Source organism: Etheostoma cragini, chromosome 12, assembly GCF_013103735.1.
Source record: "Etheostoma cragini isolate CJK2018 chromosome 12, CSU_Ecrag_1.0, whole genome shotgun sequence".
Classification (NCBI taxonomy): domain Eukaryota; kingdom Metazoa; phylum Chordata; class Actinopteri; order Perciformes; family Percidae; genus Etheostoma; species Etheostoma cragini.
This window is the reverse complement of record NC_048418.1, coordinates 17,407,571-17,430,870: the sequence shown is the minus strand read 5'-3', so window position 1 is coordinate 17,430,870 and position 23,300 is coordinate 17,407,571. Positions and strand designations below refer to the sequence as shown.

Sequence of the window (23,300 nt, the reverse complement as noted above, 5' to 3'; positions counted from 1 at the left end):
ATGTATCTGTAATTGGTTAACCCGCCATCATTTTTCACTCTTTCCAGGTGTCCCTCCCTGATGTGAGTCGAGTGCAGATTTGAGTTATCATCCCTTAGCGACAAGTAGCCTACAAGATGCTAATGAGAGACTTCTGTAATGTTAATACAATAAAATAGTATCTACATAACGAAGTTCGTTTACTGCTGGCTACAAGTTAGCATCGAACACAACAAGGGTTGTCAGATGAATGGTGTTTTGAGCTAACATTAGCAACCAAACAACATTAGATAGCAAAAACGTGTTTGAAATGACTGCTAGCCTAGCTACAAGCTAGCAATCAAACACAGCAAAGGCTGTCACTTTATTGCGTTTTGAGCTGACGTTAGCAATCAAACAATCATAGATAGCTAAAATATTTTTGAAATGATTCCCAATTTCTGTTATTGTTTGTAATGAGAAAACTTTACTATTTTATGGATTCCACAAATTTCAGAATGGCATGTTATGCCGTAAACCTTTTAAATTGGAGCATTTGCGACTCAAATCTGCACTCGACTTACATCGGGGAGTGACAACAGGTTCCAATTTAGTCGTTTACATACATATAATAAGGTGCAGGCTTTTCACCTGTTTAACCCAAAAATCTATTGATCGACTCCAGAATGTCCAAAACTCAGCTGCCAGGCTTTTAACCAGAATAAAGAAATATGACCACATTACTCCTATTTTAGCTGCATTACACTGGCTCCCAGTATGTTTTAGAATTGACTTTGAAACTCTATTGATCACTTTTAAAGCTCTTCATGGCCTCTTGCCTTGTTATATTTCTGACCTTTTAGTCCCATATACACCAGCACGCACCTTGGGCCCCTCGGGCAGAGGTCTGCTATCTGTTCCAGAGTCTCAACTGAAAACTAAAGGGGACAGAGCGTTTGCTGTCAGGGCCCCGAGGTTCTGGAACAGCCTGCCCGAGGAAATAAGGTTAGTTGAGTCAGTGAACTCTTTTAAGTCCCTTCTCAAAAGTTTCTTTGAACATTTGACATAATTTGAAATTGGGAAAAATTATAAGTTGGAAAAAACGCAAAAAATTGCATTATATTGCAGAATATTGCAATATGTTTAAAAATCACAATAATATTGTTTTGTGATGATATTGTATCGCGAGGCGTCTGGTGATGTTTTTTTAGTAAATGGGGCTAATAAAGATCCTTATGATGCCATGACAGTGGGTATAGCCTGCAGCATTGTTTCATAACCTGTACACACTGTCTCCCAGTATGTGTCAAAAGACAAAACAATGATGGTAATTAGAATAATTAATGTTAAGAATGATGGCAATGACTTCTTTGTGATAGGACTACTACAGTAAAATAGTTATATAGTAACTGGCTAATCTAAATAAAGAATGTGGTAATTTTGGTTGATCCTATTTTTCCGGAAAAGTGGGTGCAAAGTATTCACACGTGTGATGCTGTAAAAAGAGATGTTGAACACACGCTACCAGTTTTGTAGTTGTAAGTACAACTGCTCGGCCCCCGCTTGTCCCTCTGTCATCGGATGCTGAATGAAAAGAGCAAGGGAATTTCAATCCCCAATGCCTTTGATGTACTTTGAAGTATTACAACATGCAAGTCTCTGTGTGTGTGTGTGTGCGCGTGTGTGTGTGCGTGTGTGTGTGTGTGTTCTCACATGTGAATTTGTGTCTTCTTGCCAGAGCACAATATGATTGTGTCTGAATGAAGAACCCCTCCAGCTGTTGACTAGCATATGGACCCTGTGTGGATTGATATGTGAGTGTGCACGCTTTTTTGTGTCTACATCCTCCTGTGTGTGGGGAAAACCCATCAAGCCATCAGCGGCTTAGTGTGCCCAGCGCACAGGAAGTCAGACTATGACATGGACTAACCACAGCAACATGTCCATTTTTGGTAATACTATTGGTGTCTTCATCACACACTTTTTCTCATCTGTTCTCATATTTTTTCACTATCTTCCCTTCTCTCGTCTCCTTTGTTGTTGTCATTCAACTTTCCCAGGCATGGTGAGGCCAGTGGCAGTAGTAGTGGCAGCGATGTCCGAGTCTTTCCCATGCAGCCTCATAGGAGGGTCTTTGTTCCCCCTCCAGGCTTTGGGGGTCCCCACGGCAGGGCTGTGCCCCACTCCACTGACTCCACAATGGGTCTTTATGCTGCCAAGGCCCTCCTCCCCCACATCACTCCATCATACTTCCCTCATCAGGGGCAAAGGGAGGCACAGGGGGCACCACGGCACCAAAACGTCAAGCCTTTTCATGCCCCGTCCTGTCCCTCTCTCTCTTATGTATGCCAACAGAGTCAGGTCCAGTGGAAGAGGTTTGCTGAATAGCCACAAGCCAATCTGAGCAATTTATGAGTGGTGCCAAATGTCTCAATAGGGTACTATTTTCTTATTCAACCCAAGAACACTTGACACCACAAGCAAAGGCATGGCTTTCACCAGGGAGTGTGTGATAACACACTGTTACAACCCATTAGCGATGATCTTGAAAAAACAGTGCCCAAGGTTATAAAAGTGACAAACACTCACTTACACACAAACAGAGTACATACAGACAAAATACAGACAAAGAAGCTCGACGAGATCGGTATTTATTGTGTTTTAGGTGCTGAATGGTCACCACGCCCAGTGTTTACTCGCTCATATGGTCCTGATCATGGACCTTGCACATACACATTGGCTGCCTACTGTAGTTTTTGTGCAGACACACTTTGACAGGCACTGATGAATGGGTGGTCTGCTTAACATGTCTCAGATATTGGCAGATCCTCTGCAGTGGGGAAGAGTAGGAGATTACTGGGCCAGGTCATAAAGACAAGAGAAGAGAGAATGCCATATTGAAAGCTTACTATTTATAAATGAATTGAAGCCAAACTTCTTCATGAAAATCTCCAAAAAATGCTTTTGCCCACCACTAAGGATAATAAAAGGGTTCTTTTCAGAATCAGAGACATATGTGCATGTGCCTAATGTTTTCCCATGTACTCATGTAATGCATAATGTATGGCTTAATCAAGCAAAACGGAAACAGGCCAAATAATCTGACAAACACTCGGGGTGGATCATTTGGAAAGTGGCGTCCCCGGACCTCTGTTTTCCTCTGTCGAAGCCAATACTGGCAGTGCCAAGAGCTGAGGTTGCCATGGTAATAGGAGCCACTTTAGGGCCACCGCAGAAGAAGGAGAGCATAACCTTGTCATAATTGTGGACTGAGGTTCTAGAGGGTTTAAGAAACAGATCCAGATCCAGCAGGCGGAATCAGTTACAGACTCGCACTGGCTCAGTAATCGGCATCAATTCTCTGTTCTTCTCATGCTGACTGAGAAAGAACATAACCATGCAGACACACACACACACACACACACACACACACACACACACACACGCACACACACACTTTAGTCCAGAGATGCACCTAAGCAGGAAAAGAGTTCAAGGGACACACCTATAAATCAGCAGAAAAAAAACCAACTTGTAAATATAGGAAAAACAGAATGGAGTAGAAAAAAAGAGAGGAAAGCATAGCAACTATTTGTTCTGCCTGCATTCACTCAATGTGGCAATGGATTTAATGACTTCCTTATATCCACATTGATTAATAACAGCCAGCCACGCTGACTAACAGACTGACATTATCCTACTTTAGTGGTTTTTTTCTGAAAATCCCTATGCATTCAAAACTCATACTTTACAATGCAAGGTATTAAAGTTAATAAAACCTCAGGTGAAACCTGATGACACGTTTGTGAGGAGGCATACAGTTCAAGCCAGCATTTACTGAAAATGAAAAGTTCTCATATCATAAGTGCTGCCAAAAAATGTGTTTATGCAACAACTGGCCTTGGCAAAGTAATGCAACAAGATACAAAACATTGCCTAATCACAAAGAACAAACTGATCTCACAAAAGAAAGAGAGTAAATACCAATCTACCAATCGACGTAAATCTACGTTGACTGCTCTTATTAAATCTGAAAAGAACAATGGATTTTGGGCATATGTAAGAGATATTGTAGAGCAAGCCGGTTATTAATTTAGCAATAATGACCAGCTGGTTCTTCATTATCCCACTTATTACATGGGTAATCATCCAGAGGTTACCTGCCTGTTGGGATGGTTAACTTTACCAATGATCAGCATGGCACTGAGCTAACCACGGAGCTAACCAATGCTCTGTTTGCACTGTTGTCAAAAAGAGCTGCTAGCTATCCCTGTTTCCTCCACCCTCTCTCTCCCTTTGATCCGCTGATCAGCGTTACGAGCTAAATATAACCACAAATACTGTTGTTTAAAATATTTTGTTGATTTAGAAATAGTCTGCCAGAGTTTGACATCCAAACTCATTCCATAAACAGTCTGTTATACACAGCAACCGTCATAGCAACAGTCTGTAAAACTTAGCAACGTTTTTTCTGTACAGAAGAAGAAGAAAAAACTCCGTAGAATGCCATAATTGACCAATTAGAATCAGCAAGGCTGTGTAATAAAAGTTAGTTAGGGGTCAGCTGAAGTGGATGATATTGAAAGTCTTACATTTTCAGTAAAAAAAAAGAAAATCAATAGTAAGTTGCACTAAGTTTCATCATTAATGTGATTGTCCAGGATGGAATGCACGTCTCATCTCTAATTTGTCAAGTCTTTACTTTGCACAATCTCAGGTTCATAGTGAATGGAGGAAGGGACTGAACATATTTCTCTTACCTCTCCACCACCTCATCTCCGCTCCAGCACGTGGAGTCGTCTACTACATTCTCCCCTTCACACAGCATCTCTGGTAACGCCGCAAAGAAAGACTTGTAGCGCTGCAGGTACATCAAGAACTCCCTGCGGAAAAACAAGACACATGGGGAAAGGACAGACAAAGCAGCGTTTTTAATACACACGGCATATCTTTCGGAATCACAAGCCACATTAGAAACATACAATTGAGGAAATGCCTTGTGTGACTGTGGCCATATATCTGGTGTGGTTGGTGGACACACTTCTCAGTACTTTGGTACCATACCACCAACAACAAACAGTCTCTGCTTTCCATTCAACAATACATGCATGTGAAAAATACATGTGACAATATTGATGGTGGCAGAAAATGAGTGATGGTGGCTTTCAATGTGACCACTACACTAAGTCAGCACATTTTTCTCAATTATGCTGTGCGGTAAAGTGCTTGCTTCATCATATCTGCTAACACATGTTACTGATACAAACACTGTCATCTCGAGCAAAACAATGGCATAATACATTGTTGCCACCCATGAAGCATAGCAAAAACACCGGGGGTCATAAGAGGTTATGTGCTGAGTCAGTCAGTGTCGGGAATCGCAGATGAAATCCGGATGGTTTTGTAAGACATAAATAAAATCATTCACTCAAAAGATCTTTATAAGTATCTATACAAGTCACAATATGTGCTGTCATCGCTAGAAAAAGTGTGTGAGAGAGTGAGAGAAATAAGTCCCTTGGGTTCATGCTTACCTAGAGAGTGTTCTCAGACTATGTTTATTGTTCTTGGAGGGTTTCAGGGGGAACGGGCTGGAAATGATGGGAGTTGGAGTCCAGGGGAGATTGTTGCAAGCAAGGAGGATGCAGGGATGTGAAGGGTGGGGCATGAGAGAAAGAAAAAAGCAACAAAAAGGATGACAAGACAACACACATGGGGAGGAGGGAGAAAAGATAGTCAGTTGACCCTGGAAGAGAGTGATTAATCATGCACATGCAGAGACTTGCCACACCACACATGAATCCATAACCATTTCTCCCCACACCACACCAACAATTTAAACAACTACTGCTGTGTAATGTCAGTAAACAAACACACAAACATATGTGCAAATAGTTACATATTCACAGGAATGCCAAAGAACGTTCTGCTGAGCTTCTACATTCATATTTTTCCACAATTTAAAGAAACATAAATGTTGCTGTATTGTATCCCATTTCATATTTTTCTGCAGTGGACTAGTTTCCCTTTTACTACAGTGGTGTGCTGCCGTTTCTCTGAAGTGGTCAGCGCTCACATGGGCTCTGGTCAGGCCTGGCAGCAGGCAGGGAGCTGGAATGTGTTGCCATGAATGGTGGTGGCAGTGCCAGGCCAGACCTGTCAGCTAGGCTGGCATCAGTGCAGAGATTCCTGGTTTGGGACATGGTCAGGCAGACAACACTGCAAGTGTGTGTGTTTCCGTGTGGTGCTATTTAAGCCAAGGCCGGCTGGTGTGCAGAGTTGGTGGTATGGCTGTCTGGGTAAACAGGAAATTGTTGGTCCGTCAAGATTAATCTTACCCACACTCCTCCTCTCCTGGCACATCGCCCCCCAGCTGCTGTGGGCATGGGATGGCTGCCTCGGAGGCCAGGTGGAGGGCATGGACTTCAGTGCCAGGCACTACATTTACATACTATGTGTGGGTGGGTGGGTGGGTGGGTGTTTTGTGTTCAACTAACCTTATGAAGAAAGCAAAAAGAGATGGCAGCTGTGAATAGACATCGGCCAGCCTTTCAGGCTATGCCATACAGGCCGGAACAGTTTTCCTCTTATTTATATGTACTGTCCATTTAGTGAGACCAGCCAACAGTATAACTGATTGGTAAGCCAAATGAGTAATAACTTGCCAGAAAAAAGGACATTTTGATTCATAAAAGGCAGTAGTAAACATTCCAATCCGACTGAATAGCACTGTTCAGTCTATTGCTTTGTCTTACCTCCTCAAGTGGGCTAACTGCCCCAGCCACTGCTCTGGTAGAGGTTGGGAGGGGGCAGCAGATGGAGGAAGAGAAGATGAGGTCACGGTAGAGGTTGTGACCTCTGGGCTTGTAGGCTGCATGCTTGTAGGTTCCCCAGTAGACAGGCCACACACCTTGTCCACCTGTGAGGAGGAAAGAGCAAACATACACACACCTGTTAAGCTAGGAATACATAAAACAGCATGGGTGGAGCTGCAGGGTGACTTCCATTAACCGCCAATAGACACCTGCCCAGTTAAAGGCATACACTTAAATAAGATATTCAAAGTGAACACTTTTTTTTTTAAAGTGACGCCTTCAATTGGAAATGAGGAATGCCTTCATTTCAGTTAAATGATTGCGGGGTGAAAAAAGGTGAAAAGAATTATGGAGCAGGGAACTTCAGAGTAACGGACAACATGGGAAAACGGTGGGTGAGAAGTAAGGGGTGTGATGAAAGAAAATGGTGTGATGAGTGAGTTATTGCCAGGAGGGCTGACAGTTAATGTAGAACATTCCACTAGCTCATGAAAGTGAATGCACGTACGCACAGTTGGCAGCGATGAAGAGTATCTCCAGTGGGCTATTAAAGCCAGCAGGAGAGACAGTGCGGTCAAGAGAATGAAGAGGCGTGTGCTTTAAACCAAGAGGTAAAATCAATGACATCTCATTGGCTTAAAAGCCTCCGGCCAGTGTTATTAAGTGGTCCTCAATTAGCCAGAGAGACAGAGTTTAATGTCTCTTGGACTGAGTATAGTAACCAATGTACTGTATATACGCTGCTTTGTCTAGAGGGATGAGTCATTCTACCATGTAGGGCGTCCAACAAGACTAAGTAATATTCATCAGCAGTACTTAATCATCACTGATTTAGAAAAGGGAGCCTTACAGTAAGAAGCAGCGAGGATGATAAGGTTTGACTTCATTGACGGAGGGATGCATACTCATTTTTTAGTGAATTGTTCTTACATACACAATAAAGCACACCTAATCCTTTCCCAGAACAGATGAATGGTCATATAGCTTCATTTGCATAAAGTACTTTTTATCAATTACTTCACTGCTTTGAATTAGGGCTGAGTGATTTTTATTCTAAAATTGCAATTTGAAACATTGCAACTTTTAAATGTCTTGTTGGTTTAGCCGAGAGCAATGAGTAGCCTCCAATGTCTTAGAAATTGGTCGGGCTTCGTACAGTCTATACCAATATATTAAACAATACAGTGATCAACTCAAGCTTCTAATGCTGCTGATCTGATCTGGACAACATCCATGGTAGTATAAACATCCAAGCCATTGTGCAAAGTCTCCTCATACTGCCAGACCCACTGCCAAAGCAATGCAAGTGTTAAGGATGGCGTGTGGGGGGCCCCAAGAATGGAATGCACAAACAAATACATAAACTTCATTCGGTAAGGAACTGGCAAGCATCTGTGTTTAAATGGTTGTTTGAAGGGGTGTGTCCACATGCATGGATACTTAAGTCTGGAAGCAGCTGGAATATGTGTTAACAGTCACAAAATGCGTCTTGCCAGCCTGCTAAAAATACCCTCGCCCTCCAGGGTGATGCAAGTCAGTCATCTCATGTGCCTTATAAATGGAGTTTAAATGGAGGTTTACGCATAACAACTAGCTATTCCTAGGCAGTGGGATTGTCAATGGCTCAGGGATTTAAGAGATGCTTTCTAGCAGCATGACTACCCACCTGAACATTTTTCATGTACATTGCACCGTTTGCACTTCACTCTTCACTCTACTACTTTTTCAAACAACTTTCTGGTCTTAAATCCTGTCTTCAGGCAGACGTTGGGCACGGGGAAGGTTGTTTTATTGCATTAACCTTAACTCCCGCCAGACCAATAAAACATGGTCACATGTGGTAGAGTGGCTCACAGCCACACATGCACATAGCCACACATACATGCATGCAAGCATGCCACACACACACATTACATTGTAGTGGTGAGAAAAGATAGAACAGAGCAACTGTTTTGTCCATGTAGCCCTATAAACACACTAAGCCAAATGCTCTGTGCATGTGCTGCAAGGCTTCATCAGACAATTACTGTTTAATTCATTTGCACACCATCTATACACTTTCCAAAATGTACGATGGATTTCCTTTTTTAACAAAGTTTGCCAAACAAGAGTACCTGAGCATGGGTAATGGCAAACAAGAATATAATGACATTTAAAGTTGTTGTTTTTTTTTTTTAGGACAAATTCCAAAAATTGCTCAGTCCAGCATTACCAACATTGGCAAGAACACTATCGTTTGGAGCAACAATAAAAAATGACTCAGTAAAACACTTTTAATTCCAAAAAGAGCAGTTAAGCTATAAAACTGAATGTCAAGGCCGATTAGTTTTACTATGCAAACATGCTTAAACTATTAAGTAAGTTATTAAGTAAATGTAAAAATACTTTAAGTATTTGAAGTAATTGAAGTGAACAATATGCCTCTTCCTTATTTAGTAAAAAATATATGTCTATAAAAACAAATTCCAGCAATTCAGAACACATATTTCAGACAACATAGAGTCCCATGACCTCATGTCCAGACCACAGCGTTTGGGAGGTCTACAGTGCTGTGCACGTGGAAGACAGAGTGTGTGTGTGTTTGCGTTAAAGCGGTGAAGCTGGCGGGCTGTGCAAGGGCAGGTGTGCCAGGAGCTGAGCAAAACCGGGACCAGTCAGAAACAATAGTTGCTTTTTTTGTTCAGGAAATAGTGTGTTTATACTGTTAATGGCATTTGGGCCAGACCATGTGCTAAATACACTTGAGCAAATCTAAACACATCCCAATATACCCAAGCAGTATAAAGAAAAAAAACATTTCAAATATCAAAAACCCATTGGGGGATTGTTATAGTATGATGCAAATAGTGTAGCAACAATATGATGTAAGTGTTTCTTTGTTTATTGCAACTGATGGGCAGCCTTGTACCTTCTGAAAGTTTAACATTAAAGATGCTCTGAGCGATGTTGGGTGACGGGACGTCTTGTTGACATTCAAAGTATTTTTGAACAAAACGAGACTAGCTTGCCCCTCCCTCCTCCTCATCCCACCCCCTCCCTACCTGTGCTTCCGCGCAGTAACGCCCCACCCCCACACCCAAATCCTTCTTGTTGGTTAATGGCTGGAATGCTGGAACACTGTTTGTGTATGCCTTCTGGTGCAGGTGGTTACGGTTTGTTTTTGTTGCCGTTTGTAGACCCTGGGCTGTCTACAGAGACCGCGTTTTTTGAAGTGGGTTCTGTAGACCCTGGGTAAACAGAGGCCGCGTTTTTTGAAGTGGGTTCTGGGGACAAGCAGCTCGCGGATAGTGAGGAGATGTTTGCTGTATGTGACAACAAATGTTTTAGCGTAAAACACGCGTGACATCCCTTAGAGCACCTTTAGGTGTGAAGTAAATTTGATGAGGCCAACGGCGATTAATTTAATTCAGCCCATAAAAAACTCCATAAAAAAGTTCAGACCTTCAGGATATCATTTTTCTGCAGTGGTGATAAACAGAGGGTTAAGACACAATAAAATACTGTTATTGTGAACTTTTTATTGTGAAGACTGATGTTTTAAATTCAGTGCAATTTTTCGCCAGCCTTTGTGTGACAATTTGCTATTCTCCAAGACAAAAATGTAAACATCTCTGTAAACTATGAACATCACTGACAGTTCTGTTTGTAAACCACATTATTTTATAAAACCAAGCCAAAGAGCTACTTTTGGAAAAGCTTAAAAGGATTGGAGAAATTTTAAAACAAATACACCAAAACAAATCATTATAACGCATAACTAAGCATACAACAGTGTAAACAGAACACAAAGTCACACATCGTCGTAGGGAAAATAAATAATATCCTCGTTATCGATCCTCCTGAGAAATGGAGTCATGCTCTCATAGGTTGGATCTTATGTCCACATAATCCCGAGGGCCAATCAGGCGACAGGTTGAATAATAACATGGGTTAGAACACGGCCATGAATCAATTAACTCCTGACCTGATGATGGCGTGAGAAGGAAAATCCCATTTGGGCACAGCATGAGTACTTGGTTTTGTATGTGTGTGTGTGCGGGAACACCTGTTTGTCCTTGTTATACCTTCATAATTTCAGCTATTTCGTGGAGCATTCCTCATATGATTGCCTGAGGACAGAGTCTGATGGAGCGGGCAGATTGGTGGGATGCATGCAGTCCACATAGGAAGACTTTAGAGAAACACAAGGCATCTATTCTACGTGTGTATTTAAGCTAGCCAATGGCATTTGATTTCTGCTACTGGTAGGATGGATCAGTGTTTCCACAACTACTCAAGTGTGTTACTGGTTTGCATATTTACAGAATACACATTAATGCATACAAACTAAATCATTTAGCTTTACCTTACAAATGTGTGTATCAGAATCTGTTTTAATGCGTTTAGCTCAAATTGACGTGTGTATGTGTGTGTGTCTCTGTCTTAGGCACATATGATCCTGTGGCAAGAGAGTGGGAGAAGAGTGCAGCAAGAGAATCAGCGCCAAGCAATAGCCAAGCCCAGGGCCATCCCTTCTCTAGGGGAGTATTGGTTTACAGATAGCAGCGGTGGTCTTGTCTTCCCAGTTTATTTATCAAGGGATTACCCAGTAAAGACAAGAGAACTTTCTCAACCCCCTCTCACATCAGGCACATCGCACTGTGGGATGAAGAGGGCTTGTTTGGTCAGTGAAGACGCCCCCTTTTCCACTTTTACATAGTTTGTGTGCAGACACACATGCAATCTGGTTGCCTAATGCTACCCACTGTTGCACTTTAGGAACAGAGATTTCTGCCAAAGTGAAATGTGGCTAAACAGTCTTTCTAGTGGGCACATACATTTGAAACATTTACAACAAAAGGTACCCACATCAGAACAGTCAACTACTGAGATTGTGTTGTATTAACATTTCCTGACCTTAGTTAAAACTACATAGACTCTACGACTAAGCTTCAGGGATTTGTATATCATTGCTATGTATCATACGACTGAATGGCTTAAATGGCTCAGATAAGTACAAACCACTGGTTTAGCCATTAGTTGAACTTTTTATAATGAGTTTTTTAGTGGTGTGCATTTGTATTAGTATACAGTTCAAGTGTGTATTTATATGTAAAAATATGTACATTTGATATATTCACAATGGCAAAAAGCTCCAAAACTGCCAAACAAATGTATTCATATCCCTGGGAATAGCTCTCGGGAATGCTGTCTACATCCATTATCCAAAACACAGTCACTGTCATCCCAAGTCATTGTACCATTTTTTTCTCATAACCATGTAATTTTCCCTAACCAGCAAAACAAAAAAGGAGATAAAATAACAATAGATTTCCGTAATTGATAGTATAGCACACCGCTGTCAAACACAGAAAAGAGAACCATCGGGCAATGTCCTCCTTCAATTTGGGTTTACAAACAGAAGCCCCTTGTTTAGTACTGAGTTGGAAAACAAACTTCATTTGATATGAATGTTTCCATATGTACCAGTAACCAACTACCATACTGAACAAATAGAGCAAATGAGAGCGCAAAGGAGAGCAAAAAAGAAAGCGAGAGCAAAAGCAATTAGCTTTATTTGGCATTTGCTTCAATGCAATCAGTCGCCAAGTAGGGCTATGAGTAGCGGCCACTGGTTCACATACTGGTGAGCCTTTTGTTCCACCACACAGGAATACCCCTGTTACTTTGGAAACAAGGTTGTTTATGATGTTTTCTCCAAAGAAAACCCAAGCCTTCATTTTTTTTACCTCCGAGTATCACAATAATTATTTTTAAACAAGTAACAATTTCCAGTCCTAATTGCAACACATATGAAAATAGAAAGAGAGGGCCTGCTACTTGTGCAGGAGAATGTTTTTTCTATTTCCATTCTATATAATCATGTTAAAAACAACGTTAGATGTACTGTTTCAAGTACAGTCTTTCAGGTATATCTGCTTTTGTTCCATCCAAATTACCCCAAAAAAGGCCACAATTACCTGACTTGACTTGGATCAACACTGAATGCTATGTGTAACAGTTTGTTATCACAATATCCCGTCATCCAAGAATAACCCAATACACATAAAGAGAGGGAGAAAGAGAGAGAGAGAGAGAGCAATGATCCAGCCAAATAAAAACACTGTTCCCCTTTAGCTACGCATTAAGGTGACTACTTGAATTTCGCAGGTCTAGCTGTGTTGTGGCGGAGGCCTTAGGTAAAGGAAGCAAGCTAGAGCCTGGAAAGTTACCGCTTCAAACCCTAGAACATCTGGGAAACACTTTTAGGCTGTGTTTTACATTTAAACCACACATAAAAGAGACAGATGTGGGCTTTAAGGTGTTGAGTTTAATCAGACCATTATGGCCTCAAACAGTGGTCAACCCAGGACGAGGACAATAGTAGTTCATTTTTTCTTCTATATAATAAACCGATTGTAGAGTCTACTACGAAATGATAACATGCCTGGGTTTCCAAAGATGATTTAAAAAGGGGCTCTGGGTGGAGCAGGCAGCCTTTCCATCAAATGCTCATCTACAATGAGAGGGTTACACTGTAAATGATGAAGATTGCAGTGAGTAGAGTCAGTTATTAACACATTGGTTTTCAATAATGTGCCCTCTTTGAAATATTTTTTCATCCAAGTAACCCCTGACCAGCACAAAACATTTTCGGTAAAATGTAAATCACACTACAGCGCTGTGCAGTCAGTGCCTGGTTCACTAAACAACAATACTGTAACTGAAAAACGTTTCCACCCTAAATCCATGTATTGTCATACTCTTATATAATTATAACTACATAAATATGCATGACTGATTTTTTTAATAAACATTAAAACAATGTAAGTCCTCGGAGTCCCCCTAGGGGTACGCCTGCCCTAATTTGAGAAACACAGCATTAAAAGATGAGTTTCTTAGATGTCTAAGGTTAAGATTGAATTCCATTCATGATCTATGGGTGGTGATTGTTCTAATTCCATCATGAGTATCTTATGAAGGTGGGACATCATCAGTAATGGCAGAATGTTGCAGGTTCAAATCAAAACATGGCAATAGAGTGATCTTGTCCGATCGAAAGACCTACAGCGGAGACGTGTACGTCTAGTAATTGCCATCTGATCATGTTCACCTGATGCTGTGAACAACTGAACTAATGCCATCCTTCACACGTGTGTGGAGCACACTGTTATTGAAGAATAACTGCTAAGACAAATGAGTGTGTCATATGAAATGTAAAAACAACAATTCCTATCAATTAATAAATTACTGAATACAAAAGAAAACATCAATGATCCTTTAGTGGGTTTGGATCTCTTCTCAACATTATGCGTTCTGGGGATAATCGTTTAACAAACTGTAGAAACGAGCATTGAGCGAGAGAGTGTAGATCATTTACGCTATCCTTCTCCTCTTTCCTTCTTTTCTCTTTTTATCCATGACAAGTCTTCTTTTCCATCCTTTTAAAGTCTCTCTTCATTCTTTCTAAATCACTTTGTCTCCATCTTTCTCTTTAGGCTTTACTCTGCAGTCTCTGTCAATAAGCCCCCCCCCCGTCTTTTTCTCCCACTCTTATCCGAATGATGTCAGTGCTAATTAAAGAGAGACTCGGCCCCTCGTATATCACAGGGAAAGGTCCTTGAGATTTCAATCAGTAAAGAGAACATTGAGTTTCTCTCTCCACATTGAGGGGTGTTTACCATGATTAAATCACTCACAGATGATCTAAAAATGAGAGGCCCCTTGGTTTTTTCCTTGGAGTTTGTTGACAACTCTTTTCCATCTTTGTAAACAAATTTACAACAATTACAGACACAAAATGTGGCAAAGTGTCTCAGAGGATTCTAGTGGTGGTGTGATACCACAGAGATAGAGGAAGGAAAAGGCGACGGAGGAAAAGTCAAGTGAGTTCATCTCGTCTGTGTCTTCGACAGGGTGTAATATACGAGCTCAAGCAAAGAAAACAAGCTGAACGATAGAAACGTTGAGTCCACGTGTCCATTTGAAGCCTTCCAGTGAACCAGCAGCTACCACTAAAATCATAACACAGATACAGTCTGCGTTTGTGTTAACTTCACAGCAGCAGCTGCATGACATTACCAGCCAGGTTTAAAGCTGCTAAAACACCAGGCAAGTGGGCACCCATGCAGTTATAAGGTGAGGATGTTATATGGAGAGGACAGGGAGGGCTGGGGCTATTTAAAGGGTGACAGAGAGTCAAGGGGAGAAACATGTACGGGACGGAGAGAGGGCTTAAAAAGCCATGTGGCCAGGGGTGCTGACCAGCTGATTGGTGGCACGTTTTGTTAAGATATCTAAAGTAGGTCATTTATTCTAGATGCACCATTATCTAGAACCACATTGTCAAAAAGGACCTGATGTGCAGTCCTAGATAATTCATTTTTCTGAACAACTTCCAATTTAACATGATGAGGTGTCGTGATTTACTAGATAATGGACAAGGTAGAGGCACAAACCCTACATCATCTCACAGCATTTTCCTTTGTCACAATTCATTAATTTATTACCCAAATCTAAATTGCCGTAAGACTTTGATCTATCCAGTCAGTGACACAATGTGACCAGTGTAGCAAAAACTTGGGGATACAAGCATTGTTATTGATATGTAGTAGTCTCATAAACGCCAACATAAACAGATCTGTACGCCTGTCAACCATCTTCCTTTTTGTTGTCATCCATCTACCTCCTGTCATTTCTTATTCTGTGTGCAACAGTCAATATGAGTAGCAGACCTAAAGCTCTGAAGGAAAGCTGCACATCACAACAACATTTCATCAACTCACAATCAACTACATATCTGAGAAATTATATGATTTCTAAATATATGACTCCACCAATCCAAGTCATGAGTCATAGAGAAAAATAATATACAAATGACCAACGCTTTATGTTCAAATCCAATGTTAATGTCCCAGCAATCAATCACATGGCGATTGCTCACTGTTACAAATACATTTTTGTGGTGTTGAGGGCTGCAGCATATTATCAACAGCAAGGTAGACACTAAAAGACGGAAGAGGAGAGCCAGAAAAGACGTGCGAGGGTGGATGAGGGGCAGAGAGGCTGAAGCCACCATCATTAGCTAATGGACTGCTGAGTCAGTCAGTCAGTCAGTCAGCCAGTCAGCCAGCTTGAGGGTTAGACGCAGTGCCAAAACCGCACACAACTTAGAAAGATGGGTTGTGTGTATAGATCGGCCATGAGCGCATTTTGCTTCTGCTGCCATTCTGCTAACGGTCCCAAATATTATACAGAAACCATATATAAAGGCCTGAGCCTGTGTGGCTAATCCTTTTAAATAAAGTGACCTCCAGAGATGCTAGCTGGTGTCAGAGTCTCAAACCCTTTTACATTATATTACATTTGTGAAATATAAACAACACATTTTTCCAACCCACCCCATTACATAAAGTACTAAATTTAAAATGCTAAATGAATTACACATAGAGTAAATAATTACATTACACATCATCACAATATCAAAGACATCTAAGTAAAAGGTGTAGAATTGCAACGTCATTTAATTGTCACAATGATAACTGGTAAAACATGATTAGCCTTCAGTTAGTCAGTTAACTCTAAAATAACCAGGGTACAGCTCTGGTTATTTTTTAGCTACACCTGTAATAATCTTATTTATCTTTAATTCATGTGGCAGTGTATGCCGTACAGACAGAATTCTCTTAACAAAAGTAGCTTTGCCAGTAATTCTGTCATACATCTAGTTCCTCCAGGTCCCCATGGTCTTCCCCACTTAAATTATCCGGGGAGAACTGATTGAAATGTAAACAGTAATGTCCATTTATTAGTTTACAGCAATTCCGATAACTTCGCCCTTTACAGTGCCAGCACTCGTTATGTCCATCAGATTTAAGTACCACTGTTATCATTTAATTTAGGCATCCAGTAATAACTGTTTTAGTCTGCAACATCTTGAATTAACTTCCTTTTCTTGCAACATTTCTGGAAAATCTATTTGGAAACTGTCACTTTTCTATATTGACCACAATGACCTGATACATACCACAATACTTTGTTTACTCCTCGAGTCAGAAGACCACAGTTCGACTCCAACCTGTGGCCCTCTGTTGCATGTCATTCCCCCTTTCACTTCTTCAGCTATCCTGTCATTAAAGGCCCAACAATTATCTTAAAAAAACAATATCTGGTAATACACATTTCATACAGAACAATTTAGCCTATTGCTATGATAAAAACATAAAAATACAGGGTTGCAGAGGTGGCTTGGGAAAGAAAAATTAAAAACTGTTATAACAACAAAGTATATTTTCACACCAATGATTTTCCTTCATTTTATTGTGGATAGGGTAAAAGAAAAAAGCACTCGCAATGTAAGCCACTGCTTTCTGTTGATGTGCCGCCGTGGTGAAAGGAAACCTTCCAGTCATCCCACTGGCCCTTGTTTCCATGATCTTAAAGGCCCAGGCTGCTATTATCATTCCTCCATAAGACTGTAATGAGAAGCTGGGGTTAAACCAACAAGTGGATAAGGTAGACCTTTGTATAAACTGCTCTAATTAGGACCACTGGTACTATTTTCTTATAAGCAGACCATTAACCTCTCAGTGAGCAACTGCATGAGTGAATGAACGAATGCGTGAAAACCTGCTTATGTGCGTTAAGATTTAAGTCTGCCCATCTTTAGCAAGTAGGAGATAAAAAGTTCTCCTCCAGGTCATATGAGCCATATCCTTTTTATGGACATGTCAATAAACAGCAGCCTGTGGCCTCTCAAGCACGGTTGACTCTGGAGGGAGAAACTTTAATATGAATTCAACAGGGCAGCATTCAGAAGGAGAAAACCTCACTAAACATTGGAGCTACCATTTGCACTGGGGCCCAATAAGTGTAGCCACTTTTACTGGATATTTTCCAATTTTTTTTCTTAATTGTGTCTACTCAACATAATCTAGCACAAGGCTCCCCCAACATCCATAACCATAACCACTTCCTTTCCAGCCACGTTCACGCTCCATCTCAATAAGAGCAGGAATGTATTTAAACAGAATCTATCCTTCTGCTGCGCCACATAACCATCAATAGCTGCCTTTCAGTCTCATGCGTGCTGCTGGTATTGTCACAGGGTGGGCCGCACATCTAGGCTCCTTACAGGACTTCTAAAAACTTGATACCTGCACGCTGTGTGGTGATGTGTGCGTATACTGTACGTACAGTAACTGTGTTATGGCCCAGGTTCTACACTATGACATATTGCAACGTATAGTGTAGACTCTGTGTAGTCTGCAGCTTTCTAAAGTGAGAGAGAGAAAAACCACAAAATGGTTTGGGATAATATCCCAGTATAAGACCACACGGTCACAATAATTCTTTTAATAACATCTCTTTATATTATTCTGACTCAGCAAAAAACAGCGTTACTTCTTTGTTTTGACACATGCAGCATGAAGTTGTGAAAAATCAACAGTGGGTTAAGCAAGTTATTTGCACTTTATCTGCTTTGCAGTAAGATAGTAAGGATATTGTATAAGAAAACACAAATATAGGTGTTTCAAATTGAGTGTTCATCTAGGAGGGGGTTCATGGAGGTGTAAGGGTGAAGGCGGCTGTGCTGACACAGTAGTTGTGCACTGGAGACTTAACAGTTTTCCTTGACAGGCCACTGTGGCTTTATAAAAACATACTGCGATTTAAAAAGGCAGAGGGATCTCGGTGATACATTGCAACAGAACGGTGTGTTATTCTGTGTGTGGCTAAGTGCGTTTGTGTGTGTGAGCGCGTACGTGAATGGATAAATGTCGGTGTTCATGTTTGCCCTGTAGCCTGCGTGAAACAATGAGAGCACAGAAATTGGTGGCCGCCAGTGTCCGACTGGGGGCCACCTCCTTTTCCAGAAACAATTCTCTTGGCCCTTTTTTCCAGCTGGCTGGCTCTAGTTTGTATGGCCTAGCTGGAACCCTTTCAATTCTGTTCCACTTGTCCCTGAGCTGGGCTCCCTGCTCCAGGCTTTCTTGCCACCCCATGAATACCAAGCAGGCGCACACACACACACACATATGCGTACATACAGACGAAATACAAGCTGGGTCTCTCTCTGCATAGTTATATTAGGTCGGACGTTAAGCCTGGGTAACCAACCCTCTTCTGTCTGCACATGCATGTGCTTGCAGTAAGTGTGATGCATATGGATTTGTGTGTTTAATTTAAGTGTTTAATGTAGAACCACCCAGGCTCTGTGATGTTCCTTCACAACTTGAAATAAGTACCACACCAATGCCTTTGCATGTTTAAGACCGTTAACTACAAATTACTTGCACTTTATGTTACTGCCAACCATTTTCCAAACTGCTACACATTTTTAAATGTGTTTTTTTTTTTTCACCTTCCAGGCGAACGTTTGTTTCAGTTCATTCTGGTGTAAACTTTACAGTACTGAGATGTCTAGCAGTATTGCAGATTATTGTGGAGTAGACAAGCACTCCAGCACGCTACAGTACTGTGATTGCTTTTTTCAGTGATTTTGTAATAACGTAAAAGTTACTGCTGTTATTGCAGCTGGGGAATGACTGTAACGCCACAGTTGCGGCACTTTCTACCACTTTCTAGGCTATGCAGTATTGCTGTAACATCACAACCTTACAGAAGATCTGATGACTGTTTCAAATGGACCGTTAATTAATCCATTTATTATACATTTATTATTTATATAGCACCTTGAACTGGTTCATAATAAAAACTTAGAGATGAAAATCTCACTTTTTTCAATATGGGACCTTTAATGTAAACTTGGCCTTTTCACTAAGTCACCACAGCAATCACTACTCTTTGAGAATAATTGACAATAGTTCTTTGGAAGACCGCACTGTACATAAAGTCAAACAAGATTGCCAAGTCAAAGTTTAATCCACTAACAGCTTGCCCATTATGGTTGCTATAGTGTCGTCTTACAGTTTTAGTCCAGTTCTGGGAACATTTCCAATGCAGACTTGTCCACAAGTGGTACCATTAAAGATATTAGGGAACAACTGCACCATACCCCTAATAACATTTGAAGCGTTGGTCTTACCTTCTGTGGTCCCATTTTCAACACAGTTCATCACAGAAAGTCCAACTGAGTAACTCAAAGTGACAAATGTGTACATAAAATCTTGTGTAACCTGTCATAGCCAACTGATAAGATGAAGATGGGTAGGGATGAAGATTAGAGAAACACAGACTGGGAGAATATTAGGAAAAAACACACTATTTCCACAACTGGGGTAAGTCAAGTACAGCTACCTATTTAGAGAGAGCCACTAAAAGTAGTGGTAGTATGATGTCCACATCTCCAGCTCATGCTCAGGGGTGAGGCATATCTACAAGTATATAGGTTAATTTAAAAACATTGAAAACACAAGCACTGCGTCAACAACCATGCCGGAAATTTAAAGGAAAGAGGGAGATGCAATAGGGACTGAATGCTAGTGAATATGCTTGTTATGTTCCTCTTGATGATGTAAATCTCTGCTAATCACCTTCTTCTCCCTGGTGTATGTCTCACGTTACCTTACACCCACATGCATGACCACACCCTATATAGAGAAATTAAGGTATGGCTTAAAATGTGAAAATAACAATCACAGTGTACTGTATCTACTGAAAATGCTGATTTAAATGTTCTCTTAAATTAATCAAATGGCTGACATGCAAACATAATAACTACTCAGTGTGAATTACATCCTATGTGCATTATAAGTTCCCTGGTATGTATAATAGAAGGAATCTATTACAGAGATTTAATGTCAAATTTTTCAGCCACAGTAAACTGTTTTAAATTGAAAAATGAAGCACAATTTACAACTCTAAATAGAGCTTTTGTTTATTCAGTATAGTTTAACCACAATGCTTGCTGTAAGCATAAAAATACAAATCTAAGATAAATTGCAAAACAAATGCATTTTAACTGTAGTTTTTAAGAAATGTCTGGCACTCATCCATGAACCTGTCTTTTTTTTGTGAACATATAATTTAAAACCATATATATCATAAGGCAAATGGTGGTACCCACAGCATGCAAGTGCACAAAATAACCATTGTATCCACTACTTTTCTCATTTTTTATCATAGTCAAAAAGGAATTTATAATATCCATAAATAGTCAGAAGAACCTTTAAAATGATGGTGAATTTTAGCTGCCTTGCCATTTTGGAAATAAGTCCTTCTTTAGCCTCAGCTCAGCCTGAATTTGTTTAAAAGTAGACTACACTTTTATTTTTTCTCTGAATAGTTTCAACAGTGTGCAAACATGAATGTTGTGTGCAGGGTTCTTTGTTGCATCTATGTTTGCCTCCTGCAAAACCTTTACAATCAATACATTGAACACTGCCAAGGTATATGTATGAAACAAAGACCTTAAACAAAAAGGTTTGAAGCCTTTTGCATGTGCCATTAAAGCTGTGCATCTAGTGTGTACTCACCGTGGCGGTGATGAGTGGACCATGGAGCTGTGCGTAGAGCAAGGCCTTATTAACGTGCTCCCTAACCCCCAGCAGGGCCAGTTCCAGACTGTGGTGCCCCGCCATGGCGTGGGTTAGTTGCTCCAACAGGCTGGTATACCTCCTCCAAGGCTGATCCAGCTCTGACACGCTGGCCAAGCAGCCTCGCATTACATTCAGACAGTAGCCCACGCAGGGCTTGATGAGTGTCAAGCCTCTGCAGTGGGAGCAGTACACCATCTTCACCAGGCCCTTCACACACTCTTTGCTCATGCTGAGATTTTCAGTGGCATTCATCACCTCCAAACCCTCCTCCAGGGCCAGCCCCAGTTGTCTCCCGGCTCCCAACGCCCCAGCCAGCTTCTGGGCCATGGTGGCTGGATAAGGCCCAAAAGGGTTGACATCCTGCCTGATCATACGGAGACAGTCACCCATTTCATTGCCCATCATCATGCTGCCATCAATGCCAGGATTGATGACCCGTGTGTAAACGAGTGGGAAGAGGTTGTTAAAAAATTGGTGAACTGACACCTCCACTGAGACGTTGGCCCCGCGGAGGTAGAGGGAGAGTGAGGAGAAGAGTTGGTTAACATGGGGTAGGGTATGGCGGGACAGGGATGAGTAGGTTCCCTCCAACAGAGAACTCAGGTGGCCCTGAGAGAAGGACAGAAGGTACTGGAACATGTCTGCAGAGAGAGTAAAAGAGAAACACAGGGATAAGACAGATGACATTTACATGAGAGGAACATTGATAATCATTGATGACATGATTTACAAGCTCTCCATGAAATGAGTAAGGCATTTGAAATGCAAAGACATATCCAAACCCTGGCTCCTGACCAGCTAAGCTTGGCTTGTTTCCATTAGTAAGTTGGGTTGAGAAATCAGTTGGGCTGTGCATTTAATGAAAATGTAATCATAATTATGATTTTTGGCTACCAATGATCACAAATATAGAATAATCAAGAAAAACAATTACTTAGCTCATTAGGTTTTGCAAATAAACTTATTTTCTCTTGTGTTCAGAATGAAAAAATAAAGTTTAAAGAGGAAACTGCGGCAAATTTCACAGTTGTATGTGTTTTTTAGTTTTTTTACCGTTGATTCATTAAACTTTTCCCACTGTTTCAATAGTTCAATAATTGCAACATCTTTCCGAAGGTCAACGAGTAATCGTGTTAAAATATCGTGATTTCAATACTGACCGAAATAATCGTAATTTTTTATTTTTTTGCATAATCGAGCAGCACCACAAACCAGTGTTTTTTTCTATAATTTCGTTGGATATCATTGTGTAGTCATGTCCCCAATAAGGAAATCTTAAGGACAATAAAAAACAGAGACAGATAGTGAGACAAACACACACACACACACACAGAAAGAGAGATTTTAACATTTGATATTAGCAGATACCGCAAATCAGTTCACATTTTCTTTGGCAAATACTGTATATTCCAGATACTGCAGTAGTGTTTGACAGACCACCAGCCTAACACAGACACACACACACACACACACCCTCACACACACACACACAAGTTTAGTCATAAGCTTATTATGTAATTTCTTGGTAAGCAAGTGAAGCTGTAAAGCAGTCAATGATGTCAGTGCAGAGGCTGATTAGCGCCAGTGAGGTGCCGCTTCTTGCCAAGCAAGGTACTGTAACAGAGTAGAGAAACAGAATGACAGAGGGTAAAGCAAGGGTGAGGAAAAAAAGACATGAAATAAAGAACAGCTTGACTCTCGATCCTGGCCATTTTCTCTGCTTTCTCTCCCCTTCACCTGTCCTCATTTCACTACTAGAAAGTTATGTACGTATTAATTTGATCAAAATTGATCAAATAAGAACAAAGAAATGTTCTATCTTGCTTAATACAGACATGAGGTGACTGCTACAGTAGAGTCTAACTCATCCTTTTGTCCCACACTCTCCTGTACTACCCGTCCACTTAATCTCATCACCTTTCATTTTTTTTCCATTCAAAGCAACTCTCTGCACATTTTCTGTATGCAACTGAATAGGACTGTATGTATGTGTGTGTGTGTGTGTGTGTGTGTGTGTGTGTGTGTGTGTGTGTGTGTGTGTGTGTGT

The 23,300-nt window shown here is 40.9% G+C and overlaps 1 protein-coding gene across 3 annotated transcripts in view; it reads right to left on the bottom strand.

Annotated features, from left to right (window-relative positions):
- The window catches only part of gpc5c (glypican 5c), a 112,740-nt gene that overhangs the window by 56,309 nt on the left and 33,131 nt on the right, over positions 1 to 23,300 (bottom strand). For 2 of the 3 annotated variants that reach the window (XM_034888007.1, XM_034888005.1), the window contains exons 3-6: positions 21,191 to 21,894; positions 6,714 to 6,877; positions 5,493 to 5,549; positions 4,719 to 4,841 (exon numbers count right to left, since the gene is read on the bottom strand). In XM_034888007.1, the coding sequence (XP_034743898.1) occupies positions 4,719 to 4,841; positions 5,493 to 5,549; positions 6,714 to 6,877; positions 21,191 to 21,894 (1,048 nt within the window). The remainder of the gene's footprint in view (positions 1 to 4,718; positions 4,842 to 5,492; positions 5,550 to 6,713; positions 6,878 to 21,190; positions 21,895 to 23,300) is intronic. The other variant, XM_034888006.1, reaches the window with a different exon arrangement.